Below are 25,135 nucleotides of genomic sequence, written 5' to 3' on the forward strand. Positions count from 1 at the left end.
CCTTATGGTTATTTCCCATGTTTCATCCCCAATCTAGAAATTCTCCATAATGTTCTATATGAGATAATCCAGCACTATGTGTGTTGTGACCCTCATTCTGCTGGTACAATGGACTCTTTACAGCGGTTGTTGTCTGCAGATGGGTTTTCCCTCAAGCTTCATGGAAATTGCTGTGGTTGGGATAAGCTGGATCGGTCCACCTGATTCTGACTCATGGCTCATTCTGACTTGTCTTTTTAGGATCACCCAGTCTCCGGGCTGGAGACCACGTGCTCCTAACACTGATTTAGGATCTGTAATTGGAGGATACACATGTTTAACACACTATATAGGCAGTTGTATACGGCTCATACATCACTGGTCAGGATATCACACTGTATCTGCAGTATGTGTGAGAAATATAATCACGTTCTAGGTACTAAACCAAAAATACCTTATATAAAGATCTAATTATTAAGGAAAACAAACATTTGTTACATGATTTGCAGCGTTCACCATTATCTTGTGGATCGTTACATGTTTATGTTATAATCATTAAAATTCCAAAAAACATACACCCATGTGACTATAGACACAATTAAATATTCCAATAAAGGAGGGGCAGGGATTGGGGCAATAGCCCTAAACTCTCCCTACCTCGCAGCGGAGGTCGGCACCCTATAAGGCGAATTGGCGCCCCCGCTCCCCGACGGCTCGCCCTCCCTATCCCTGCACTGCTAAGCTAATACGTGCTGCTAATGTCAGTGAGAGAATATAGAAACCGTGAGATACAGGGATAAAGAGGCGTCAATATGCAATTATATATATCCAATTCATTCCCAAAGATTAAATATTCACACTCTGTATTTACATAGCTGTTTGGTAGCTTAAATCAATATGATACAGCAAATTCAAGGACCAAACCCTAAAATAAATTAAATATCTCACATGTATAACATGTACCCACTGTATCAATATAATAATAATAATAAGGCCAGGTAAAGTCATGAGGAGATCTCGTCCAATCACAGACCCTCCACTGTCCAATTCACACTCAGGCTAATAAAATAAACGCATATTTATCAGACACTTAGCATGAAAGAAGCCCAACGCGTTTCTCCCCTCTTCACAATGGCAGATGGGTTCATCAGGGGCATCCCCAGGTACTGACCTCTATAATGACCTCTGCTATAGGATATGTACTTTTACCGCTTTTTAGGAACTCCATCTTTACATAGCACCAGCACCATGAGTTTTTCAGCAGTAATGTTTTCCACACTGGATATGTTTCAGAGCAGGCCTGAAAAGAAATTCACACAACACGCACAAAACTCATATAGACCTACTCATGGTAGATGTATATGACTAATCTGCAATCACCGGAGCAGTAGAGCGGATGAGGGGGTGTTGCTACGAGGTCTTTACAGTTTTTTCTACCTTAATAGGCACACGTCTTACAGGACTGGATGTGTCTGGCCACCTGGGTACTGAGCAGTGGTGCCGCCCATATCTTGTCCATCCCAACACCTTTGTCACATGGGTTACCTGGGCCATTATTGAGTAGAGCGCTCATGGCAGAGAAAGCTTACCGCCCTTTATCCACAGACCTTCCTCAGTCACTGGCTCCCTGCGTCTCACACTCCGTTCCTTGCTGAATCGCTTGTTCCTGTAAGGATTTAAGAACACAAGGAGTGACCAATGTCACGGACGACGTGACAGGAGCCACCGAGGTACTGGTCTGCATTGGACTCTCAACTCTAGGCCCATTCACTGCTTCTTTGTTGCCTGCTCCATCAGTCACCGGCTCTTTTGATAACAGGAGAGCGCCTCCACCTGGGCTCATATACACTCTCTACGGTCTTTATAGATTTATCACATCACACTCCACATTTTCCTTCTCTTACCCCCCTCCGCTCTACGAACCACAGTGATCGCAAATCTTCATCTCATTCTCCTATTCCGATGAGAGAGGAGTGGTTTGATTTTTAATACCTCATGTTGCGTAACCTCAGCATATCCAGTGCAGAATCAACCAGCATCTTGGTATCTGGATCCATCTACGGAAAAACTCAAAATCTGCATTAGCAATGGGCTCATCCCAGACATGTTCAAAACCTGACGATTCTTGTTACATCAGAGCAATCATGAGATATATGTGTGTCTGCTGTATCCTCCTTACAGATAAAAATATAAAGAAAACGTAATAGAAAAACTCAATCGATGAACAAATTAAAACCTTAAATAATACGTGTGATTTTCCACATCATCTTTCCCCCCTTTTTTGAATCTATTATCCAAAACATAATTAGACTCAAAAAGTGTGTGGCCCCAGAGCTCTGCATTTAGGCATGAAAGTCACATTGTATAGATTGTACCTAATCAGGAGCAGCAGAAATATTGTTTTTATCTGTAACTTAATAATGGAAAACCCTTTCAATGGCTTTTATAACCTTTGCATGGACCACAGAAATCTGCACTGCAAAGAAAGCAGATTATTCAATACATTAAATATAAAACACAGAATTCCATAAATCATCCACATTCCTTAAAACAAATTATTGTAATTATTAATAAATGATTATTATTATGATTATTATTATTATTATTATTATTAATAACCATAATAATAACGTAGCACAACCTCTGGATATTGGATGTAGGGGCGTTCATATTTGAAACATTGAGGAGATCATCAGCATCTCTGTGATACTGTCCTATAACTTGAAGAGATAAAAGAATCTAGAACAAATAAACTGGCCATGTGGGAAAACAAAATGTTGATTTGCCATAGAAAAATTATCTAACAGACTTCTATGCTTGAAAAGCTATCAATGAATCTAAACATGTCCACAGTCAACTTTTATTTCTTTGGGATAAAATTAGTAAAATAAAACTATTGTCAATGACCTTTTTCCAATATAAATTGCAATGAATTAAATGCAGGAAGCACTTTTTTTTCTCTTGGGCTGCTCTCACAATAGATCGAAGGTGAGATGAAAAACCTGCCCCACTGGTTTTTTTTTTTTTTTTTTTCTCTAAAAGTTGCTACTTCCCCCAAAGGCCAAAAGCACAGTACATTTTCCCTGGACACGAGTGATATCTCTCTCCTTCTGTTGGATTTTTTTATTATTTATTTTCCTTTCTGCAAGACATGGATATCCCATGGATGTATCTATTTATTTATTTATTTATTTATTTATTTTTTTAAAAACATTCAACTCTCAGGATTATTCGCCATATTCGTAATTGGAATATGTATTATTTATCATGACATCTGCCACAAAGGTACGTTTATTTTAAGGTTTTTCTCTTATTGCTTATTAATTTAATAAGATATTGCTCCTTGTGACTGTCCTGACTCAATCCAACCTGCACCCTGGATCTATATTAAGTGTCTTCCACAACTACCCAATCATACAATATTCCATCTTTTAGTGCTATAAACATTTACTAACACTTCATGTTATTCAGTGGCTGCAGTTTTGTCAGCTCCACTGAAGGGTTCCATACAGATTTACTAACAAAATGGCCACTGCCAGAATAGCACATGGCTTCTCTCACACCTCCCCCCCACAAACTTCCTTTCTTTGTCTCAAACATGCCTCGGCCACCATGTGGCCTTCATCCACCATTTTGGCATGTGGCAGGGAAAAAGGACCTCACATCTGCTCCAACTCTCTCTCTCCTATTTTCTGTAGTCTGTACTTATATATATATATACACAAACACACACACACACACACGTGTCCACAATCTAAGTCTAATTATAGATAAAAACACTTATTTTTCGGTCTAAGTATATAGTACTCCATCCAATCCATTGCTCAAACATTTACAGAGCACATGGTCTTCTTCACACAAACCCCTGACTCACTTTGTTTTCTTTGTCTCAATCATGCTGTAGCCATGTGCTTCGTCCACCATTTTAAAATCTTACCTAAAATGTCTGCCTCCATGACTAGCACATGGTTTATCACAGGATTGCGGCCTAGAGTCCCCACATCTCAACACAGTCCACTCATCCGGATCTTTCCGGCACAACTAGACACCGCTTCACCAATTTTTCCATCTTTCTCTCAAGATAAACAATATCAACAAAACCAACAAACAAACACAGGAGTAGATGACTCACAACTGACACACAACTTGAACACTAAGTAAAGTTTTGTTAAGTCTGCAGCAGGCGCCTCGTCACAGTGTCCCTGCCCAGTTTCTACATGGTCCGTAATTCATCAAGACACCAATGGTGTCACCCCTGGCTACAAGGTGCCCGTACCAGCCGATTCACGTCCAGCGCTTTTTCTAGACCCCAAGACACCTCATACCAATTATATCACCCAAGCTTGCGCTAAGCCCCAATGGTATCCGTACCAGCCATTTCACGTCCAGCGTTAGGCCCCAAGACTACCACGTACCAGCCACAATGCGCAACTTAAACGCTATGCCCCAATGGTATCCGTACCAGCCATTCCACGCTACACTGCGCTAGGCCCCAAGATTACCACGTACCAGCAGTCCCACGTATTTCCTTACAGAGCCATAAACTGTACCACAGGCGACAACCGTATACTATACCACAGACAAAATCCTTTACCATATCAACAAATTTGAGAGCCCGTGAAAAACACGTGCCTAACCTGACCAATTAAAACCTGCCCTATATCTCTAGGTCTTGTACCAAACCGTATTAACTACTTAAGTCTCCACTAGAACCACAAACCATATCACAGGCGACAACTAACAGAACTCACAAACCCACATGCTCTCTTAATTTCCCCTCTTCACAAATACACACAACAGGCAGCAGGCAACTGAATATGTGACGGTTCTTCCGAGATTAATATGGCCAATAGCCGTGAGACCCGTCTGCCCGTCAACAGATACCCCAACAAACCGGACACAGTCAGGCAATCAGTGCCACACACCCCACCGAGACCACGGGAAGACTACAGATTATGAAAAATCAGCAGACCTACCGTACTCTCGTTAGGAAGTGATCAGTTTCCTGGGGTGTCCAGCACGTCATGCCATTCCAGTTGCCGGTTCATCAGGATTTCAGGTGTCTACGTCTATTCGCCCCACGTTGGGCGCCAATAATGTTAAGGTGAACTCATAACCAGAGATCACTAGTTGCCTACTGCCTGGCCGAATTGATATGGGCCAAGTGCATGCATAAAAGAATTCACATCAGACACAGTCGGATGTGTAATCTCTTCTTGGTCACAGTAGAAAATGGCACCAAACACAGACTGAGGAGACTCATGCGTCCTCTTGATATAGGCTAGGGGCGTACACAAGTTCAGATATGCACATTTAGTGGGACAGTTCATGGGCTAGCCAATGGGGAGATCCGTGTTGCTGTTGATGGGCGGGTCTGACTCCAGTGGATGAAACCATGACGATGGGAGGGACGTCATCTGGTGCATCCATGCTGATGGTTTGGTCTGTGATTTCCAGCTTGACCAGTCTTCCCTTATATGGAGGTCTTCTTTCATCTGGACATTCCTTGCATTCCAAGCAAGGTGTGGATAACAGGAAATAGCGGCCATCTTTATATCTGTGTCATTTATATGATCTGAAACCTGAATTATGTAAGGCAAAACGATATATTTGCTTATGCTCTATGTCCAGAGGTTAATTAAGTATTTCAGTTTATGGCTCTCCTCAACAGGAAAGAAGTGCCAAAAAATTGAGGGATCACAATATATATATATATCAAAAATGTATTATTTATCAGAGAACATCAAAGCACATGTCACACAACTCCAAAAGGTATCACGACAACCACAGACACATTTAAAAACATACAATAGAGAGGCCACGTGATTCCCTGTATAGAATGGGCCGCGCTTGTAACCGGGCGAGCTGCTGTAACAAACAGCAGAAGTTACATTGTCAGAGCACATGATGTTACAGCATAAGCTGTGCTCCAGCGCCTCACAGGTCATTACACTGCATATTACACCCAGCAACCGCTTATAATGCAGCCATCATAGACCCTGATACTTACACCAAGCAGCCCTGTGCAGAGACATGATGGAAGCCCCAATATCCCAACTAGCATGACCCCAGGTTAAACCTGAGCACCACAAATCCCAGAGCTGCAGCCTGATAATCCCTGGCCCTGGGCTGAGAAATGAGTGCAGAAAATAGCCTCAAAGAGACAGAGCCTTGGCTCCGCTCGTGTGTCTATGCACCAAACTCCAAGGGGTTAAAGCAGGATAATGTACAGCACAAAGCTGTTTGAAGGTCCAGGGAATCGCCTTAGGCTGGGTTCACACACAGCGACGTCGCTGTTATGTCACCATTTTCTGTGACGTAGCAGCAACCTTGTAAGTCGCTGCTATGATCGCTGCTTAGCTGTCAAACACAGCGACGCAGCAGCGATCATAACGTCGCTACATGTGCAGGGAGCCGCACACACTGCTTAGCGCTGGCTCCTTGCTCTCCTAGCTACTGTACACATAGGGTTAATTACCTGATGTGTACTGCAGCTACATGTGCAGAGAGCAGGAGCCGCGCACACTGCTTAGCACTGGCTCCCTGCACTTCTAGCTACAGTACACATAGGGTTAATTACCCGATGTGTACTGCAGCTACATGTGCAGAGAGCAGGAGCCGGCACTGGCAGATGAGAGCGGCGGAGGCTGGCAACGAAGGTAAATATCGGGTAACCACCTTGGTTACCCTGGTTACAGCTTACCGCAGCTGCCAGACGCCGGCTCCTGCTCGCTTCATTTCGTCGCTCTCTCGCTGTCACACACAGCGATGTGCGCTTCACAGCGGGAGAGTGACGACCAAAAAATGAAGCTGGACATTCAGCAACGACCGGCGACCTCACAGCAGGGGCCAGCTCATTGCTGGATGTCACACACAGCGAGATCGCTAATGAGGTCACCAAAACCGTGCCTCAGCAGCGATCTCAGCAGCGATCTCGCTGTGTGTGAAGCACCCCTTACGCGTGTCTCACACAAGGTGACTTTCTCAAGGACAAAAAAGTAATGAGTAACCTTGTACTCTGGTTGTTTAAATACAGCCTATGCAATAGAGTCTACACCCCTCACCTGAGACCACAAACAGCTGTGCTCCTAGCAGGAGACCCGTGAGCAGTGCTCTGTGATGATTTGCCCATGCGTACTCCCACAGTACCCAGTATAACACTGCGCAGGCGCATAACGCTACAGCCGTCCGTCATAGAACCATTGCTTTGCAAGCGCAGGCGCAGAACGCTACAGCCGTCCATCATAGAACCATGCGCAGGTGCAGAACGCTACAGCCGTCCATCATAGAACCATTGCTTTGCAGGCGCAGAATGCTGCAGCCGTCCGTCATAGAACCATTGCTTTGCAAGTACAGGCGTAGAACGCTACAGCCGTCCGTCATAGAACCATTGCTTTGCAGGCACAGAACGCTACAGCCGTCCGTCATAGAACCATTGCTTTGCAAGCGCAGGCGCAGAACGCTACAGCCGTCCGTCATAGAACCATTGCTTTGCAAGCGCAGGCGCAGAACGCTACAGCCGTCCGTCATAGAACCATTGCTTTGCAAGCGCAGGCGCAGAACGCTACAGCCGTCCGTCATAGAACAATTGCTTTGCAAGCGCAGGCGCAGAACGCTACAGCCGTCCGTCATAGAACCATTGCTTTGCAAGCGCAGTGGATAGGTATCTCCACAGTTTGTGACAAAATAGGCAGCGCGTATCTCCTAGTTCATGTTTAGTGTGTCCCTGCAGGCTGCTGGACAACCACACAGCATTTGCTTAAAACTAACATACCAAGTCTTACTTTACATTTGTCAATTTTGGACAAAGAAAATGCAAGAATAGACCCAGTAAAAGCGCCAACCCCCCAATACACACTAAATTATTACCACCGCTACTGCAACTGATAATAAAGTGTTATTTTACATAAACCTATCTATTCAAGGGAGGAGCATGTCCCGAATATTATTATAGCGACAGGCGCACTTTTCCAGCCTTATACACCCAATGCAAGGGGGAGGGGAGATGAGGAGGGAGAGGTGGAAAAAAAATGCAGTCAGCCTATGGCAGTCAGCCTATCGCAGGCAGCCTATCGCAGTCAGCCTATGGCAGTCAGCCTATCGCAATCAGCCTATGACAGTCAGCCTATGGCAGTCAGCCTATCGCAGTCAGCCTATCGCAGTCAGCCTATGACAGTCAGCCTATGGCAGTCAGCCTATGGCAGTCAGCCTATGACAGTCAGCCTATGGCAGTCAGCCTATCCCAGTCAGCCTATGGCAGTCAGCCTATGGCAGTCAGCCTATCGCAGTCAGCCTATCGCAGTCAGCCTATGACAGTCAGCCTATCGCAGTCAGCCTATGACAGTCAGCCTATCGCAGTCAGCCTATCGCAGTCAGCCTATCGCAGTCAGCCTATGGCAGTCAGCCTATGGCAGTCAGCCTATGACAGTCAGCCTATCGCAGTCAGCCTATGGCAGTCAGCTTATCGCAGTCAGCCTATGACAGTCAGCCTATCGCAGTCAGCCTATGGCAGTCAGCCTATCGCAGTCAGCCTATCGCAGTCAGCCTATGGCAGTCAGCCTATGGCAGTCAGCCTATGACAGTCAGCCTATGGCAGTCAGCCTATGGCAGTCAGCCTATCCCAGTCAGCCTATGACAGTCAGCCTATGGCAGTCAGCCTATGACAGTCACCCTATCGCAGTCAGCCTATGACAGTCAGCCTATCGCAGTCAGCCTATGGCAGTCAGCCTATGGCAGTCAGCCTATGGCAGTCAGCTTATCGCAGTCAGCTTATCGCAGTCAGCCTATCGCAGTCAGCCTATGACAGTCAGCCTATCGCAGTCAGCCTATGACAGTCAGCCTATCGCAGTCAGCCTATCGCAGTCAGCCTATGGCAGTCAGCCTATGGCAGTCAGCCTATGACAGTCAGCCTATGGCAGTCAGCCTATGGCAGTCAGCCTATCCCAGTCAGCCTATGACAGTCAGCCTATGGCAGTCAGCCTATGACAGTCACCCTATCGCAGTCAGCCTATCGCAGGCAGCCTATCGCAGGCAGCCTATGGCAGTCAGCCTATCCCAGTCAGCCTATGACAGTCAGCCTATGACAGTCAGCCTATCGCAGTCAGCCTATCGCAGTCAGCCTATCGCAGTCAGCCTATGACAGTCAGCCTATCGCAGTCAGCCTATCGCAGTCAGCCTATCGCAGTCAGCCTATCGCAGTCAGCCTATGACAGTCAGCCTATCGCAGTCAGCCTATGGCAGTCAGCCTATGACAGTCAGCCTATCGCAGTCAGCCTATCGCAGTCAGCCTATGACAGTCAGCCTATCCCAATCGGCCTATCCCAGTCAGCCTATGACAGTCAGCCTATGACAGTCAGCCTATCGCAGTCAGCCTATGACAGTCAGCCTATGGCAGTCAGCCTATGGCAGTCAGCTTATCGCAGTCAGCCTATGACAGTCAGCCTATCGCAGTCAGCCTATGGCAGTCAGCCTATGGCAGTCAGCCTATCGCAGTCAGCCTATCGCAGTCAGCCTATGACAGTCAGCCTATGGCAGTCAGCCTATCGCAGTCAGCCTATGACAGTCAGCCTATGGCAGTCACCCTATGGCAGTCAGCCTATGGCAGGCAGCCTATGGCAGTCAGCCTATCGCAGTCAGCCTATCCCAGTCAGCCTATGACAGTCAGCCTATCGCAGTCAGCCTATCCCAGTCAGCCTATGACAGTCAGCCTATCCCAATCGGCCTATCCCAGTCAGCCTATGACAGTCAGCCTATGACAGTCAGCCTATCGCAGTCAGCCTATGACAGTCAGCCTATCGCAGGCAGCCTATGACAGTCAGCCTATGGCAGTCAGCCTATGGCAGTCAGCCTATCGCAGTCAGCTTATCGCAGTCAGCCTATGGCAGTCAGCCTATGGCAGTCAGCCTATGGCAGTCAGCCTATAGCAGTCAGCCTATCGCAGTAAGCCTATCGCAGTCAGCCTATGGCAGTCAGCCTATGGCAGTCAGCCTATCGCAGGCAGCCTATGGCAGTCAGCCTATCGCAGTCAGCCTATGGCAGTCAGCCTATGGCAGTCAGCCTATCGCCGTCAGCCTATGGCAGGCAGCCTATCGCAGGCAGCCTATCGCAGGCAGCCTATGGCAGTCAGCCTATCGCAGTCAGCCTATGGCAGTCAGCCTATGGCAGTCAGCCTATGACAGTCAGCCTATGGCAGTCAGCCTATCGCAGTCAGCCTATGGCAGTCAGCCTATGGCAGTCAGCCTATGGCAGTCAGCCTATGGCAGGCAGCCTATGGCAGTCAGCCTATGGCAGGCAGCCTATGGCAGGCAGCCTATCGCTGTCAGCCTATCGCAGTCAGCCTATGGCAGTCAGCCTATGGCAGTCAGCCTATCGCAGGCAGCCTATGGCAGTCAGCCTATGGCAGTCAGCCTATGGCAGTCAGCCTATCGCAGGCAGCCTATCGCTGTCAGCCTATCGCAGGCAGCCTATCGCAGGCAGCCTATGACAGTCAGCCTATGGCAGTCAGCCTATGGCAGTCAGCCTATCGCTGTCAGCCTATCGCAGGCAGCCTATCGCAGTCAGCCTATAGCAGTCAGCCTATCGCAGGCAGCCTATGACAGTCAGCCTATGGCAGTCAGCCTATGGCAGTCAGCCTATCGCAGTCAGCCTATGGCAGGCAGCCTATGGCAGGCAGCCTATCGCTGTCAGCCTATCGCAGGCAGCCTATCGCAGTCAGCCTATCGCAGTCAGCCTATCGCAGTCAGCCTATGGCAGTCAGCCTATAGCAGTCAGCCTATCGCAGTCAGCCTATCGCAGTCAGCCTATCGCAGGCAGCCTATCGCTGTCAGCCTATGGCAGTCAGCCTATCGCAGGCAGCCTATCGCAGGCAGCCTATCGCAGGCAGCCTATGGCAGTCAGCCTATGACAGTCAGCCTATGGCAGTCAGCCTATGGCAGTCAGCCTATCGCAGTCAGCCTATCGCAGTCAGCCTATGACAGTCAGCCTATCGCAGTCAGCCTATCGCAGTCAGCCTATGGCAGTCAGCCTATGGCAGTCAGCCTATCGCAGTCAGCCTATCGCAGTCAGCCTATGACAGTCAGCCTATGGCAGTCAGCCTATCGCAGTCAGCCTATCGCAGTCAGCCTATCGCAGGCAGCCTATCGCTGTCAGCCTATCGCAGGCAGCCTATCGCTGTCAGCCTGTCACTCAATGTGTGGGAGTCCCATGCTTTTAAATAAGCATGTACATTTATAAGCCGAGAAACACGCTCACGGAAATATATACACATAAGCCAAGGCAGTGGCCTCAGAGCATAGACACAATTACAATGTACCAAGGTGATGTGTGACCCAAATCCATAACAGAATCGCATATATCACTAAGGCTGCTTTCACACCTCCGGTTTGAGCGGTGCGGCTCAATCCGGCTGTGAAACCTATGCAACAGATGCGGCGAAAACACCGCATCCTTTGCATAAGTTTTTACATGCGTCCCGTCCGTTTTGTTCCGGTTGCGGCATGCTACTGAGCATGTGCAGTGGAAGAAACCGCATCCGGCGTCCATAGGCGTCGCGATGCGTTTTTTTTTTTGCCGGAGCAAAAAATGTGCCAGGGAACGTTCCATCCGGCCGCCGCATCGGCTAAATCTGCCACATGTGGCAAAAAAAGGACCGAACGCAAGCCCATGCGGCACAATACGGCACTAATGTAAGTCTATGCAAACAAAAAGCAACCGGCGGCAAAAAAAATGGTTGCGGTTTTTCTGCAGAGCGCTGTATTGTGCCGCAGAAAAAAAACCGGATGTGTGAAAGTAGCCTAAGACACTTTAGTCAGGCAAAAAGTTCTCTACAATCTAGAGGGGCGGGTGCAGAGGCTGGAAAATCCAGACATGTCGGCCCACCATACTCAATATGAAAAAAGTCCTTTATGGAGAAGGTTTCATAGATATTTCCACTTCTTCTCTCCCACTCATCTTCATGGCACAGGAGAGGAGTCCCAACAAAGCTGAATGACCTATAGAGGAGAAAGATGTAACCTGGGGTGGGGGGGAGAGATGAAAAATTAGTTCATTTATCCTTATAAAAACCTGTAAATAAAAGCTCCTCATTCATCCCATGAGGGGTTCGGCTCTGTAGGTCATAAATCCACTTGGATTCACGACGTAACAGCATTTTGCCAATCTCCCCACCTCTGATGTTAGAGATGACAGAATCCACCACTATTACTCTCATGCTGGTGGGTCGCCCCGCATGGTGGTCCAAGAAATGCGTTGCAACAGAACTAATGGGTTTGCCCTTCGTTTTATCGGCCCTCGCCGTGGAAATATTGGACACGTGTTGTTGGACCCTGCGACGTAGTTCTTGTGTTGTCTGCCCAACATACAACTGTGGGCAGCCACAGACAAGAACATAAATTAGATTGCTCTTGATGTTAAAAGGGTAGATCGAGATCGACAACATGTTACGTGCCACGTAGGGTAAAGCCTCTACCCACCTCTTGCGTAGGTCGTTTAAAGTGACTCGGAGTAAGAAGGTCCTTCATGTTTCTTGCTCTACGGGCCACCAATCTTGGTCCCGGGGAGATGTGGAGTCTTTGGTCACTGAGTAGAAGGTCCCAATTCTGCTTTAATACCCCGTACAGATCTTTCCATTGTTTGTTGAAGGTGGTGATCAGATTTACAGTGTTAGGCCTATCCCTATGCTTCTGGATGAAGAGATCTTTTCTATCAGCCATTGCCGCCTGTTGATAGGCCCCCGAGATGCCTTTTTTCGGATAACCCCTCTTCTGGAATCTTGTGGTGTTTAAACTCCTGTTCATCGCGGCCGTTTCTCCTCTCCCTCAGGAATTGTCCTGGGAACGCCGTCCCTCATATGCCTCGGGTGAAAACTCTGATAATGGAGTTGTGTGACACAAATGTGTTTATGTTCTCGGATATATAATACATTTTTGATTAATTATATATATGGTGATCCCTCAATTTTTTGGCACTTCTTTCCTCTTTATTAAACATTAGCTTTCAGTGCCAGGGGTGATCCCAGGATTTGGTGCCCTCCTACTTCTGGAGTTATCCACAGCAATGAGCGGTGATGCAACTTAGGTTATTTGCGGTCACAGTTAGAGGTTCCCACGGTCCTCCACCTGTGACCACAAGTAACCTGTGAGGTCACTGAGTTCACAGAGCTGCAGCTCTTGGCAGAAGCCATCAATTTTTTTTTTGGCAAGAGATGCAGATTTGGTGCTGAAATTTTTACACCTTATTCTTGCACCCAATCTACACCTCCTGGCAAAGAAAAAAAAAATCACATTAAAACCGCATGTGGTACTAATGCGATTTTTATTTCTTTATTTTTTTTGCCAGGAGGTGCAGGAATATGGTGTAACAATTTCAGCACTAACTTTGCTTCTCTTGGCAAAAAACCCCCACTGTTTTCTGCCAGGAGACGCAGGTCTGTGAACTCGGTGACATCAATGAGATCTCCTGAGCTCCGGTTACCTGCGGTCACAGGTGGAGGACCATGGGAGCCTCCAGCTGTGATCGCAAATAACCTGAGTGATATCACCACTCACAGCTGTGGATCAGTCTGAGATGTGGCTGAGGTCGGAGCTCACAGCCTCCATTATAGGATGGGACTGAGGTCGGAGCTCACAGCCTCCATTATAGGATGGGACTGAGGTCCGGGCTCACAGCCTCCATTATAGGATGGGACTGAGGTCCGGGCTCACAGCCTCCATTATAGGATGGGACTGAGGTACGGGCTCACAGCCTCCATTATAGGATGGGACTGAGGTCCGGGCTCACAGCCTCCATTATAGGATGGGACTGAGGTCCGGGCTCACAGCCTCCATTATAGGATGGGACTGAGGTCCGGGCTCACAGCCTCCATTATAGGATGGGACTGAGGTCGGAGCTCACAGCCTCCATTATAGGATGGGACTGAGGTACGGGCTCACAGCCTCCATTATAGGATGGGACTGAGGTCCGGGCTCACAGCCTCCATTATAGGATGGGACTGAGGTCCGGGCTCACAGCCTCCATTATAGGATGGGACTGAGGTCCGGGCTCACAGCCTCCATTATAGGATGGGACTGAGGTCCGGGCTCACAGCCTCCATTATAGGATGGGACTGAGGTCCGGGCTCACAGCCTCCATTATAGGATGGGACCGGGGTCTGGCCTCACAGTCTCCATTATAAAATGGGGATGAGGTCCGGGCTCACAGCCTCCATTATAGGATGGGACTGAGGTCCAGGCTCACAGTCTCCATTATAGGATGGGGCCGGGGTCTGGCCTCACAGTCTCTATTACTGAATGGAACCGGGGTCTGGTTGGCAATCGGCTGAAGAATAAATTTCCCCTCACTGGTATAAGAGGCCATAGCTGCCTCCTGATAATAGCCCAATGCCTTATTCTCCTCCACAGTCTGTACAGCGTGCGGGGGGGGGGTAACGTCCTCAATTGACCAAACCCACACTCCTCCATCAGACGCTGATAGAGAAGTGCGATCCGTCCCTGAGCACGTCTCCTCTAGAGTCCGGTGGTCGTAACCTTACACTGCTCCATCTGACACTCGGCCCTGTGCTCGCTGGGGCGTGGCTCGGCCCTGTGCTCGCTGGGGCGCGGCTCGGCCCTGTGCTCGCTGGGGCGCGGCTCGGCCCTGTGCTCGCTGGGGCGTGGCTTGGCCCTGTGCTCGCTGGGGCGCGGCTCGGCCCTGTGCTCGTTGGGGCGCGGCTCGGCCCTGTGCTCGTTGGGGCGCGGCTCGGCCCTGTGCTCGTTGGGGCGCGGCTCGGCCCTGTGCTCGCTGGGGCGCGGCTCGGCCCTGTGCTCGCTGGAACGCGGCTCGGCCCTGTGCTCGCTGGGGCGCGGCTCGGCGCTGTGCTCGCTGGGGCGCGGCTCGGCGCTGTGCTCGCTGGGGCGCGGCTCGGCGCTGTGCTCGCTGGGGCGCGGCTCGGCGCTGTGCTCGCTGGGAAGCGGCTCGGCCCTGTGCTCGCTGGGGCGCGGCTCGGCGCTGTGCTCGCTGGGGCGCGGCTCGGCCCTGTGCTCGTTGGGGCGCGGCTCGGCCCTGTGCTCGCTGGGGCGCGGCTTGGTCCTGTGCTCGTTGGGGCGTGGCTCGGCCCTGTGCTCGCTGGGGCGCGGCTCGGCCCTGTGCTCGCTGGGGCGCGGCTCGGTCCTGTGCTCGTTGGGGCGCGGCTCGGTCCTGTGCTCGTTGGGGCGCGGCTCGGCCCTGTGCTCGCTGGGAAGCGGCTCGGCCCTGTGCTCGCTGGGGCGCGGCTCGGCGCTGTGCTCGCTGGGGCGCGGCGCGGCCCTGTGCTCGTTGGGGCGCGGCTCGGCCCTGTGCTCGCTGGGGCGCGGCTCGGTCCTGTGCTCGTCGGGGCGTGGCTCGGCCCTGTGCTCGCTGGGGCGCGGCTCGGCCCTGTGCTCGCTGGGGCGCGGCTCGGCCCTGTGCTCGTTGGGGCGCGGCTCGGCCCTGTGCTCGCTGGGGCGCGGCTCGGCCCTGTGCTCGCTGGAGCGCGGCTCGGCCCTGTGCTCGTTGGGGCGCGGCTCGGCCCTGTGCTCGCTGGGGCGCGGCTCGGCGCTGTGCTCGCTGGGGCGCGGCTCGGCGCTGTGCTCGCTGGGGCGCGGCTCGGCGCTGTGCTCGCTGGGAAGCGGTTCGGCCCTGTGCTCGCTGGGGCGCGGCTCGGCGCTGTGCTCGCTGGGGCGCGGCTCGGCCCTGTGCTCGTTGGGGCGCGGCTCGGCCCTGTGCTCGCTGGGGCGCGGCTCGGTCCTGTGCTCGTTGGGGGCGCGGCTCGGCCCTGTGCTCGCTGGGGCGCGGCTCGGCCCTGTGCTCGTTGGGGCGCGGCTCGGCCCTGTGCTCGCTGGGAAGCGGCTCGGCCCTGTGCTCGCTGGGGCGCGGCTCGGCGCTGGGGCGCGGCTCGGCCCTGTGCTCGTTGGGGCGCGGCTCGGCCCTGTGCTCGCTGGGGCGCGGCTCGGTCCTGTGCTCGTCGGGGCGTGGCTCGGCCCTGTGCTCGCTGGGGCGCGGCTCGGCCCTGTGCTCGCTGGGGCGCGGCTCGGTCCTGTGCTCGTTGGGGCGCGGCTCGGCCCTGTGCTCGCTGGGGCGCGGCTCGGCCCTGTGCTCGCTGGAACGCGGCTCGGCTCTGTGCTCGTTGGGGCGCGGCTCGGCCCTGTGCTCGCTGGGGCGCGGCTCGGCCCTGTGCTCGCTGGGGCGCGGCTCGGCCCTGTGCTCGTTGGGGCGCGGCTCGGCCCTGTGCTCGCTGGGGCGGGGCTCGGCCCTGTGCTCGCTGGGGCGCGGCTCGGCGCTGTGCTCGCTGGGGCGGGGCTCGGCCCTGTGCTCGCTGGGGCGCGGCTCGATGCTGTGCTCGCTGGGGCAGGGCTCGGCGCTGTGCTCGCTGGGGCGTGGCTTGGCTCGGCCCTGCGCTCGCTGGGGCGCGGCTCGGCCCTGCGCTCGCTGGGGCGCGGCTCGGCCCTGCGCTCGCTGGGGCGCGGCTCGGCCCTGCGCTCGCTGGGGCGCGGCTGCTGCAGTTGCTCGGTGCAGTGTTTGTACTGTTATCAGAGGCGGTGTGGGACTTTTCTGTCCTCTGCTCCTCAGCACTCGGTCCCCCGCTCTGTAATATTACGGGGTCTTCACTTCATGGCTGAGTTGCTGCGGTTCTTTCCTCTTCTCAATAATATCACTCACAGGTGAAGGGATACGATTCAGAAGGAATAAATGTCAGGAATGGACTTGTTACCCCGGTGGCTCCTATTACAGGACGCACTGGTATCAGTGAGATCTGCACCACCGGACAGTCTGTTATGGTAGTAAAGGCAGAGTGCATGGGGGGGAAGGGGGGTTCGGCAGGTATACGCGAAGGGTAGGATGTTATACACCAGGAGATGGGGGCCCAAATGTTATACACTGAGGGTGATGAGCAGGGAATTATATAACATCCTTAGCCCTTGATGTATATTGGGGTTGGGGGGCTGGAGGGTATACACTGGGGCTGGGGGGTTGGATGTTATAAACTGGGCTGGATATTAAATACTGGGGTGGGGTGTCTGGATGTTATTGCCCTGGGGGTGGGAAGGCTGGATGTTATACAATGAGGGGGGGGGTGTGGATGTTATTGCCCTGGAGGTGGGGGGTGGCTATTATGCACTGGGGTGGATGTTATGCACTGGGGGTGGGGAGGGCTGGATATTATGCAGTGTGGGGGGGGGCTGGATGTTATACACTAGGGGTGGATGTTTTGCCCTGGGCATCGGGGGGCTGGATGTTTTGCCCTGGGCGTCGGGGGGCTGGATGTTTTGCCCTAGGCGTTAAGGGGGGGGGGGGGCTGGATGTTTTGCCCTGAGCATCGGGGGGGGTGTCTGGATGTTTTGCCCTGAGCGTCGGGGGGGCTGGATGTTATACACTGGGGTGGGGGGGCTTGATGTTTTGCCCTGGGCGTCGGGGGGGGCTGGATGTTTTGCCCTTGGCGTGGGGGGGGAGGGGTGCTGGATGTTTTGCCCTTGGCGTCGGGGAGGTGGGGGTGCTGGATGTTTTGCCCTGGGCGTCGGGGGGGCTGGATGTTTTGCCCCGGGCGTCGGGGGGGGGCTGGATGTTTTGCCCTTGGCGTCGGTGGGGGGGGGGGGGGCTGGATGCTTTGCCCTTTGGGTGGGGGCTGGATGCTTTGCCCTTTGCGTGGGGGTTGGATGTTTTGCCCTGGGCGTCGGGGGGGGGGCTGGATGTTTTGCCCTGGGCGTCGGGGGGGGGGGGGGCTGGATGTTTGGATGTTTTGCCCTGGGCGTCGGGGGGGGGGGGGGGCTGGATGTTTTGCCCTGGGCGTCGGGGGGGGGGGGGGGCTGGATGTTTTGCCCTGGGCATCGGGGGGGCTGGATGTTATGCCCTGGGCGTCGGGGGGGAAGCTGGATGTTATGCCCTGGGGGTGGCGGGGGGGTGGGTGGATGTTTTGCCCTGGGCGTCGGGGGGGGGGGCTGGATGTTATGCCCTGGGCGTCGGGGGGGGGGGGCTGGATGTTTTGCCCTGGGCGTCGGGGGGGGGGCTGGATGTTATGCCCTGGGAGTGGGGGGGAAGCTGGATGTTATGCCCTGGGTGTGGGGGGGCTGGATGTTATACACTGGGGGTGGATGTTATGGCCGGGGGGTGGGGGCTGGATGTTATGGCCTGGGGGTGGGGGCTGGATGTTATACACTGGGGGTGGATGTTATGGCCGGGGGGTGGGGGCTGGATGTTATGGCCTGGGGGTGGGGGCTGGATGTTATACACTGGGGGTGGAGGCTGGATGTTATACACTGGGGGTGGGGGTGGATGTTATACACTGGGGGTGGATGTTATGGCCTGGGGGTGGGGGCTGGATGTTATACACTGGGGCTGGATGTTATGGCCTGGGCGTCGTCGGGGGGGGGGGGCTGGATGTTATACACTGGGGGTGGATGTTATGGCCTGGGGGTGGGGGCTGGATGTTATACACTGGGGGTGGATGTTATGGCCTGGGCGTCGGGGGGGGGGGGGGCTGGATGTTATACACTGGGGGTGGATGTTATGGCCGGGGGGTGGGGGCTGGATGTTATGGCCTGGGGGTGGGGGCTGGATGTTATACACTGGGGGTGGAGGCTGGATGTTATACACTGGGGGTGGGGGTGGATGTTATACACTGGGGGTGGATGTTATGGCCTGGGGGTGGGGGCTGGATGTTATGGCCTGGGGGTGGGGGCTGGATGTTATACACTGGGGGTGGATGTTATGGCCTGGGGGTGGGGGCTGGATGTTATACACTGGGGGTGGATGTTATGGCCTGGGGGTGGGGGCTGGATGTTATACACTGGGGGTGGATGTTATGGCCTGGGCGTCGGGGGGGGGGGGGCTGGATGTTATACACTGGGGGTGGATGTTATGGCCTGGGGGTGGGGGCTGGATGTTATGCACTGGGGGTGGATGTTATGGCCTGGGCGTCGGGGGGGCTGGATGTTATACACTGGGGGTGGATGTTATGGCCTGGGCGTCGGGGGGGCTGGATGTTATACACTGGGGGTGGATGTTATGGCCTGGGCGTCGGGGGGGCTGGATGTTATACACTGGGGGTGGATGTTATGGCCTGGGCGTCGGGGGGGCTGGATGTTATACACTGGGGCTGGATGTTATGCCGTGCCTTTCTGGCGTATCTTACTCCACATTAGTATCTTTTTGAGAGTCTCTTTTATTATCGCAGTTTTAAAGACAATTATGAAAGCAGCCTTTAACAAGGTCACACATATGGAGGCGTCTGCTCCCCGCAGGAGTTGAGGTGAACTCATCCGTGTGATGGATGTGGATCAGGCCGTGCAGCAAAATGTCAAATAAATGAGCTGTAACCTGCAAATCAGCTAAAAGAGCTCCTATTGTAATAAATGTGGCCCCCAGAGCCCTGAAGGTTCGGCGTCTCACAGCAGCTGTTCCTTCAATTGGTCGGACGCTAATCCGCATTTGAGCCTGTGCGGTGCCAACTGCGTTACCAGATATTTCTCCTCCGTGTGCAACCGAGTCACACGATGACTTCACCACTGGAGCCGATGGCAACCCACCAGGATAATGGTAGAACATGCCACTTCCATGAAGATGTGGCCTCAGATCAGTCCAAACCCAAGACTCCTATACTGCAAGATGAGACTAAAGTGCCCGACGCCGATAGGGGTGCCCGACGCCGATAGAAGTACCTGACGCGGATAGGAGTGCCCGATGTTGATAAGGGTGCCCAACGTTGATAGAGGTGCCAGACGCCGATAGAAGTACCCGACACCGATAGGGGTGCCAGACGCCGATAGAAGTACCCGACGCCGATAGGGGTGCCCGACGCCGATGGGGGTGCTTGACGCCGATAGAAGTACCTGACGCCGATAGGAGTGCCCGATGTTGATAAGGGTGCCCAACGTTGATAGAGGTGCCAGACGCCGATAGAAGTACCCGACGCCGATAGGGGTGCCCGACGCCGATAGAAGTACCTGATGCCGATAGGGGTGCCCGACGCCGATATGGGTGCCCGACGCCGATAGAAGTACCCGACGCCGATAGAGGTGCCCGACGCCGATAGGGGTGCCCGACGCCGATAGGGGTGCCCGACGTTGATAGGGGTGCCCGACGCCGATAGAAGTACCCGACGCCGATAGAGGTGCCCGACGCCGATAGGGGTGCCCGACGCCGATAGGGGGTGCCCGACGTTGATAGAGGTGCCCGACGTTGATAGAGGTGCCCGACGTTGATAGGGGTGCCCGACGCCGATAGGAGTGCCTGACGTTGATAGAGGTGCCTGACACCAATAGGAGTGCCCGATGTTGATAAGGGTGCCTAACGCCGATAGGGGTGCCAGACGCCGATAGAAGTACCCGACGCCTTGTTCTAAATGTGGCATAAGAGACACTGACCTGTTTCACCACTTATGGGACTGTGTTCAGATACAGGGAGTATGGAGAAGCGTTCACTCAGTCTTACAAAACACATACAATATTCAGTTTGCTCTGACACCACAGTGGGCCATTTTTAACATGTTGGAGGAGGCTCAACAAAGTCTTCCGAGAGGTACCAGGGCAATGTTAACTATTTGGGCCTCGGCCACTAGGAAAAGTATCCTACATCTCTGGGTAAATCCTGAAGCACCCTCTCTAGCGTTTATCCAAACAAAACTAATGTTCATATTCAAAATGGACTGGCTGGATGCACTGTCGAATAAGGAGAAGCTGACGAAGCGTTTCTCTGAAACATGGTCTTTATTTATACCTAACTTGGCTACAGTGCTTAAGGATAGACTTAAATCTCAGTTTGGACAGACCTCTTGGTACCTTTCGTGAACTGCTCAATGGACACATACCAATTACATAAGTTACCATTTTAAGTTGCTTCTGGTCGCACGCAGAGCGGGGGGAGGGGTGGGCGGGACTGTTTTGATTATAATGTCATCAATGAAATGCTCTTTGTATAAGAGCAGATTGTAAAAGAAATTCGGTTAAAATTCAATAAAAAGATGTTTAAAAAAAAAAAAAGAAGTACCCGACGCTGATAGGAGTGCCCGACACCGATAGGGGTGGCCGATGTTGATAGGAGTGCCCGACACCGATAGGGGTGGCCGATGTTGATAGGAGTGCCCGACACCGATAGGGGTGGCCGATGTTGATAGGAGTGCCCGATGCCGATAGGGGAGCCTGACACCGATAGGGGTGCCTGACGCCGATAGGGGTGCCTGACACCGATAGGGGTGCCTCACGCCGATGGGGGTGCCTGACACCGATAGGGGTGCCTGACGCCGATAGGAGTGCCCGACGCCGATAGGGGTGCCAGACGTTGATAGGGGTGCCTGACGCCGATAGGGGTGCCAGACGTTGATAGGGGTGCCTGACGCCGATAGGGGTGCCAGACGTTGATAGGGGTGCCAGACGTTGATAGGGGTGCCTGCAGCCGATAGGGGTGCCTGACGCCGATAGGGGTGCCAGACGTTGATAGGGGTGCCAGACGTTGATAGGGGTGCCTGCAGCCGATAGGGGTGCCTGACGCCGATAGGGGTGCCTGACGCCGATAGGGGTGCCTGATGTTGATAGGGGTGCCTGCAGCCGATAGGGGTGCCTGACGTTGATAGGGGTGCCTGACGCCGATAGGGGTGCCCGATGCCGATAGGGGTGCCTGACGTTGATAGGGGTGCCTGCAGCCGATAGGGGTGCCTGACGCCGATAGGGGTGCCCGATGCCGATAGGAGTGCCTGACGTTGATAGAGGTGCCCCTGGATCAGAGCAATCATCTGTTGTTGTGAGATCGTTTGGTGAATTAGGCTGAAACTACTGAACAAGAAATTATTTATTAGACGTGAACAAAGGTGTAATAATAATCCTCTGCAGTTGGAGCCACCATGGTGGGGGGCGAAGATGCACAAGGTGGTTAGAAGACAAAGTATACTTGATGGTACGCATTAATGACGATGGAACTTCATGATTCCTGTCCCCAAGAGCTCACAATCTAATAATCTTTATCATATCGTTTGAAATTGAATATTTCTGGCCCAAACCTGGCTTAAAACTGCACAGGCAGAAGATGTGCCAAAGTCCCAAATCCCTGTGACCTAAGATGCCAGACGGTTTCCTGACACCAGCTCCTGATGAAGAGGTGAAGACAGCGATACATTTGGGGCTCGCAGCTCAGACTAAAGGATTTTGTTAATGAGGGAATACAAAAGTTTGTTGACAGATGGACAAAGCGTTATTGAAAAGCCGGGAGCGTAAGACGACAATGACGTATGTTCTCTGAAATGAAAATAAATTCTACAGGCAGTGCGGGGAAACCCTCGAATGTAGTCCGTGCCCAAAATATTCAAAAGAAGACTCTTCAGAGATGACGACTGGACCCACACCACCGTCTTCTCCAGATGACCTAAAACGGTGGTAACAAGCAGTCAGTGGAGTCCAGTGCGGATGATGTCGATGGCCATGGAAGGACCTGGATAGGAAACCTTCTTACAGCCAGGATCTTGGGCTCAGAGCCCCCACTGCGAGGTCTTCAGCCTCCGCACAGGCTAGCTTGTCTGGCTTCTGTAGGAGCTGCTGTTGGTCGGCTCACTGGAGTAACGTGTCTAAATGTAAGATGTGAAGCGCCATGTGACTATTTGTTTTTTAATCGTGCCATAGAAAAGGAGTTTCTAGGTTTTGGAAGCCCAGATTGGTGCCAAGGTATTCTGGGTGTGTGCTCCTCAGAGGTGTCCAGTCTCATTTGCACTGGGGTCTGCTCCTCCTGCGTGATGTCTCGCTGTGGACGATGACGTCTTAGTCTCCATTTTTTTCCTGAATGAATAAATTAACACACAAAAAAATGAGACATCAAGGGATCTGCCGTATACGGAAACCATCACAGCGAGTCAACAGTTAGGGATCTACCATCAACGGGAACCATTGCAGTGGATCAACACAGAGATTGTGGGATCTGCCATCTGTGGGAACCATCGCAGCGGATTGACAGAGAAACATCGAGGGATCTACCATCTATGGGAATCATTGCAGTGGATCAACCATGAGACATTGAGGGATCTGCCATCTATGGTAACCATTGCAGTGGATCAACCATGAGACATTGAGGGATCTGCCATCTATGGTAACCATTGCAGTGGATCAACCGTGAGACATTGAGGGATCTGCCATCTATGGAAACCATTGCAGTGGATCAACCGTGAGACATTGAGGGATCTGCCATCTATGGCAACCATTGCAGATGGTGACTGGTACCCACCATGATAGGACCGCATGTCTGACTCCATGATTCAATATATATATTGTCAATGTGGCATCTTCTGTTGCCTTGTGGACTCTCAGATTGCAATTACATAGACCATGCATCAGCGGGAGCAGGGTAAGGAGTGAGAGGAGTGGGCTTACCTGCTGCGGGGGCAGGGTGAGAGGTAGCCTTACCTGCTGCGGGGGCAGGGTGAGAGGTAGCCTTACCTGCTGCGGGGGCAGGGTGAGGGGTGGGCTTACCTGCTGCGGGGGCAGGGTGAGAGGTAGCCTTACCTGCTGCGGGGGCAGGGTGAGAGGTAGCCTTACCTGCTGCGGGGGCAGGGTGAGGGGTGGGCTTACCTGCTGCGGGGGCAGGGTGAGAGGTAGCCTTACCTGCTGCGGGGGCAGGGTGAGAGGTAGCCTTACCTGCTGCGGGGGCAGGGTGAGGGGTGGGCTTACCTGCTGCGGGGGCAGGGTGAGAGGTAGCCTTACCTGCTGCGGGGGCAGGGTGAGAGGTAGCCTTACCTGCTGCGGGGGCAGGGTGAGGGGTGGGCTTACCTGCTGCGGGGGCAGGGTGAGAGGTAGCCTTACCTGCTGCGGGGGCAGGGTGAAAGGTAGCCTTACCTGCTGCGGGGGCAGGGTGAGGGGTGGGCTTACCTGCTGCGGGGGCAGGGTGAGGGGTGGGCTCACCTGTTGCAGGGGAAAGGTGAGGGGAGGGCTCACCTGCTGCGGGGGCAGGGTGAGGGGTGGGCTCACCTGCTGCGGGGGCAGGGTGAGTGGTGGGCTCACCTGCTGCGGGGGAAAGGTGAGGGATGGGCTTACCTGCTGCGGGGGCAGGGTGAGAGGTAGCCTTACCTGCTGCGGGGGCAGGGTGAGGGGTAGCCTTACCTGCTGCGGGGGCAGGGTGAGAGGTAGCCTTACCTGCTGCGGGGGCAGGGTGAGAGGTAGCCTTACCTGCTGCGGGGGCAGGGTGAGAGGTAGCCTTACCTGCTGCGGGGGCAGGGTGAGGGGTGGGCTTACCTGCTGCGGGGGCAGGGTGAGGGGTGGGCTCACCTGTTGCAGGGGAAAGGTGAGGGGAGGGCTCACCTGCTGCGGGGGCAGGGTGAGGGGTGGGCTTACCTGCTGCGGGGGCAGGGTGAGGGGTGGGCTCACCTGTTGCAGGGGAAAGGTGAGGGGAGGGCTCACCTGCTGCGGGGGCAGGGTGAGGGGTGGGCTCACCTGCTGCGGGGGAAAGGTGAGGGATGGGCTCACCTGCTGCGGGGGAAAGGTGAGGGATGGGCTCACCTGCTGCGGGGGCAGGGTGAGGGGTGGGCTTACCTGCTGCGGGGGCCGCCTCTGCTGCTTTGCTCAGCTTCTTGCAGGATTGCAGCCGGGCGGCTGTAGGTGATAAAGACGTGGTCAGCAATCCTTGTGGGTTCAGTATAACCCCGAAGTCTAATATCGGATCTCACAGCCTTGATGTAGAGACCTGACCAAGATCTCTGCCCCATCCACAGTAATGTGACCACCCCGGGGGGACTGATCCCTCTACTGTACATAGTAACCGCCATGTATTATGGCCAATACTGACACAAGTCTGAATGGCTGAAGAATGACGATCGATGGCCACCACAGACTCATCCACAATTTACCTCTCCTCAGCCGGCTTCGTATCTCCTCTAGTCGGTCGGGATCTCTGTTGTTGAAGTCAGTCCAGCGATGTCGGAGCTGCCGGGGGGTGCGCAAACAGCCGGACAGAGGCTCCAGGCGTCGGGCGATCTCCTGAAGGATGGATTTCCGCTGCCTGATGGGAATAGCCCCAGCTCGAATTAGATTATCTGGCAGAAAGTGATCCATTAGCGCCACAAAATGCTCCAGCTCCGCTGCAGAGAAGTTTGGGGACCTCCTGATGGATCTGGCTTCGGAGGAGTCTGCCAAAAGAGAAGTGATTAGGCATAAGTGTGGCTGGTGGAGACTCATCGCTGGACAGTACAGGGCAGCCC

General features: G+C 53.5%; 1 protein-coding gene across 6 annotated transcripts in view; it reads right to left on the reverse strand.

Moving 5' to 3' along the window:
• Nucleotides 1-20,653: 20,653 nt before the first annotated feature.
• The window catches only part of LOC142243730 (uncharacterized), a 1,240,762-nt gene continuing 1,236,280 nt past the window's right edge, over nt 20,654-25,135 (reverse strand). For 5 of the 6 annotated variants that reach the window (XM_075315928.1, XM_075315929.1, XM_075315927.1 and 2 more), the window contains 3 exons: nt 24,785-25,063; nt 24,471-24,530; nt 20,654-22,727 (listed from right to left, as the gene is read on the reverse strand). In XM_075315928.1, coding sequence (XP_075172043.1) covers nt 22,549-22,727; nt 24,471-24,530; nt 24,785-25,063 — 518 coding nt within the window. In that variant the 3' untranslated portion in view covers nt 20,654-22,548. The remainder of the gene's footprint in view (nt 22,728-24,470; nt 24,531-24,784; nt 25,064-25,135) is intronic. The other variant, XM_075315931.1, reaches the window with a different exon arrangement.

Source organism: Anomaloglossus baeobatrachus, chromosome 6 (genome assembly GCF_048569485.1).
Source record: "Anomaloglossus baeobatrachus isolate aAnoBae1 chromosome 6, aAnoBae1.hap1, whole genome shotgun sequence".
In the NCBI taxonomy this organism is placed as follows: domain Eukaryota; kingdom Metazoa; phylum Chordata; class Amphibia; order Anura; family Aromobatidae; genus Anomaloglossus; species Anomaloglossus baeobatrachus.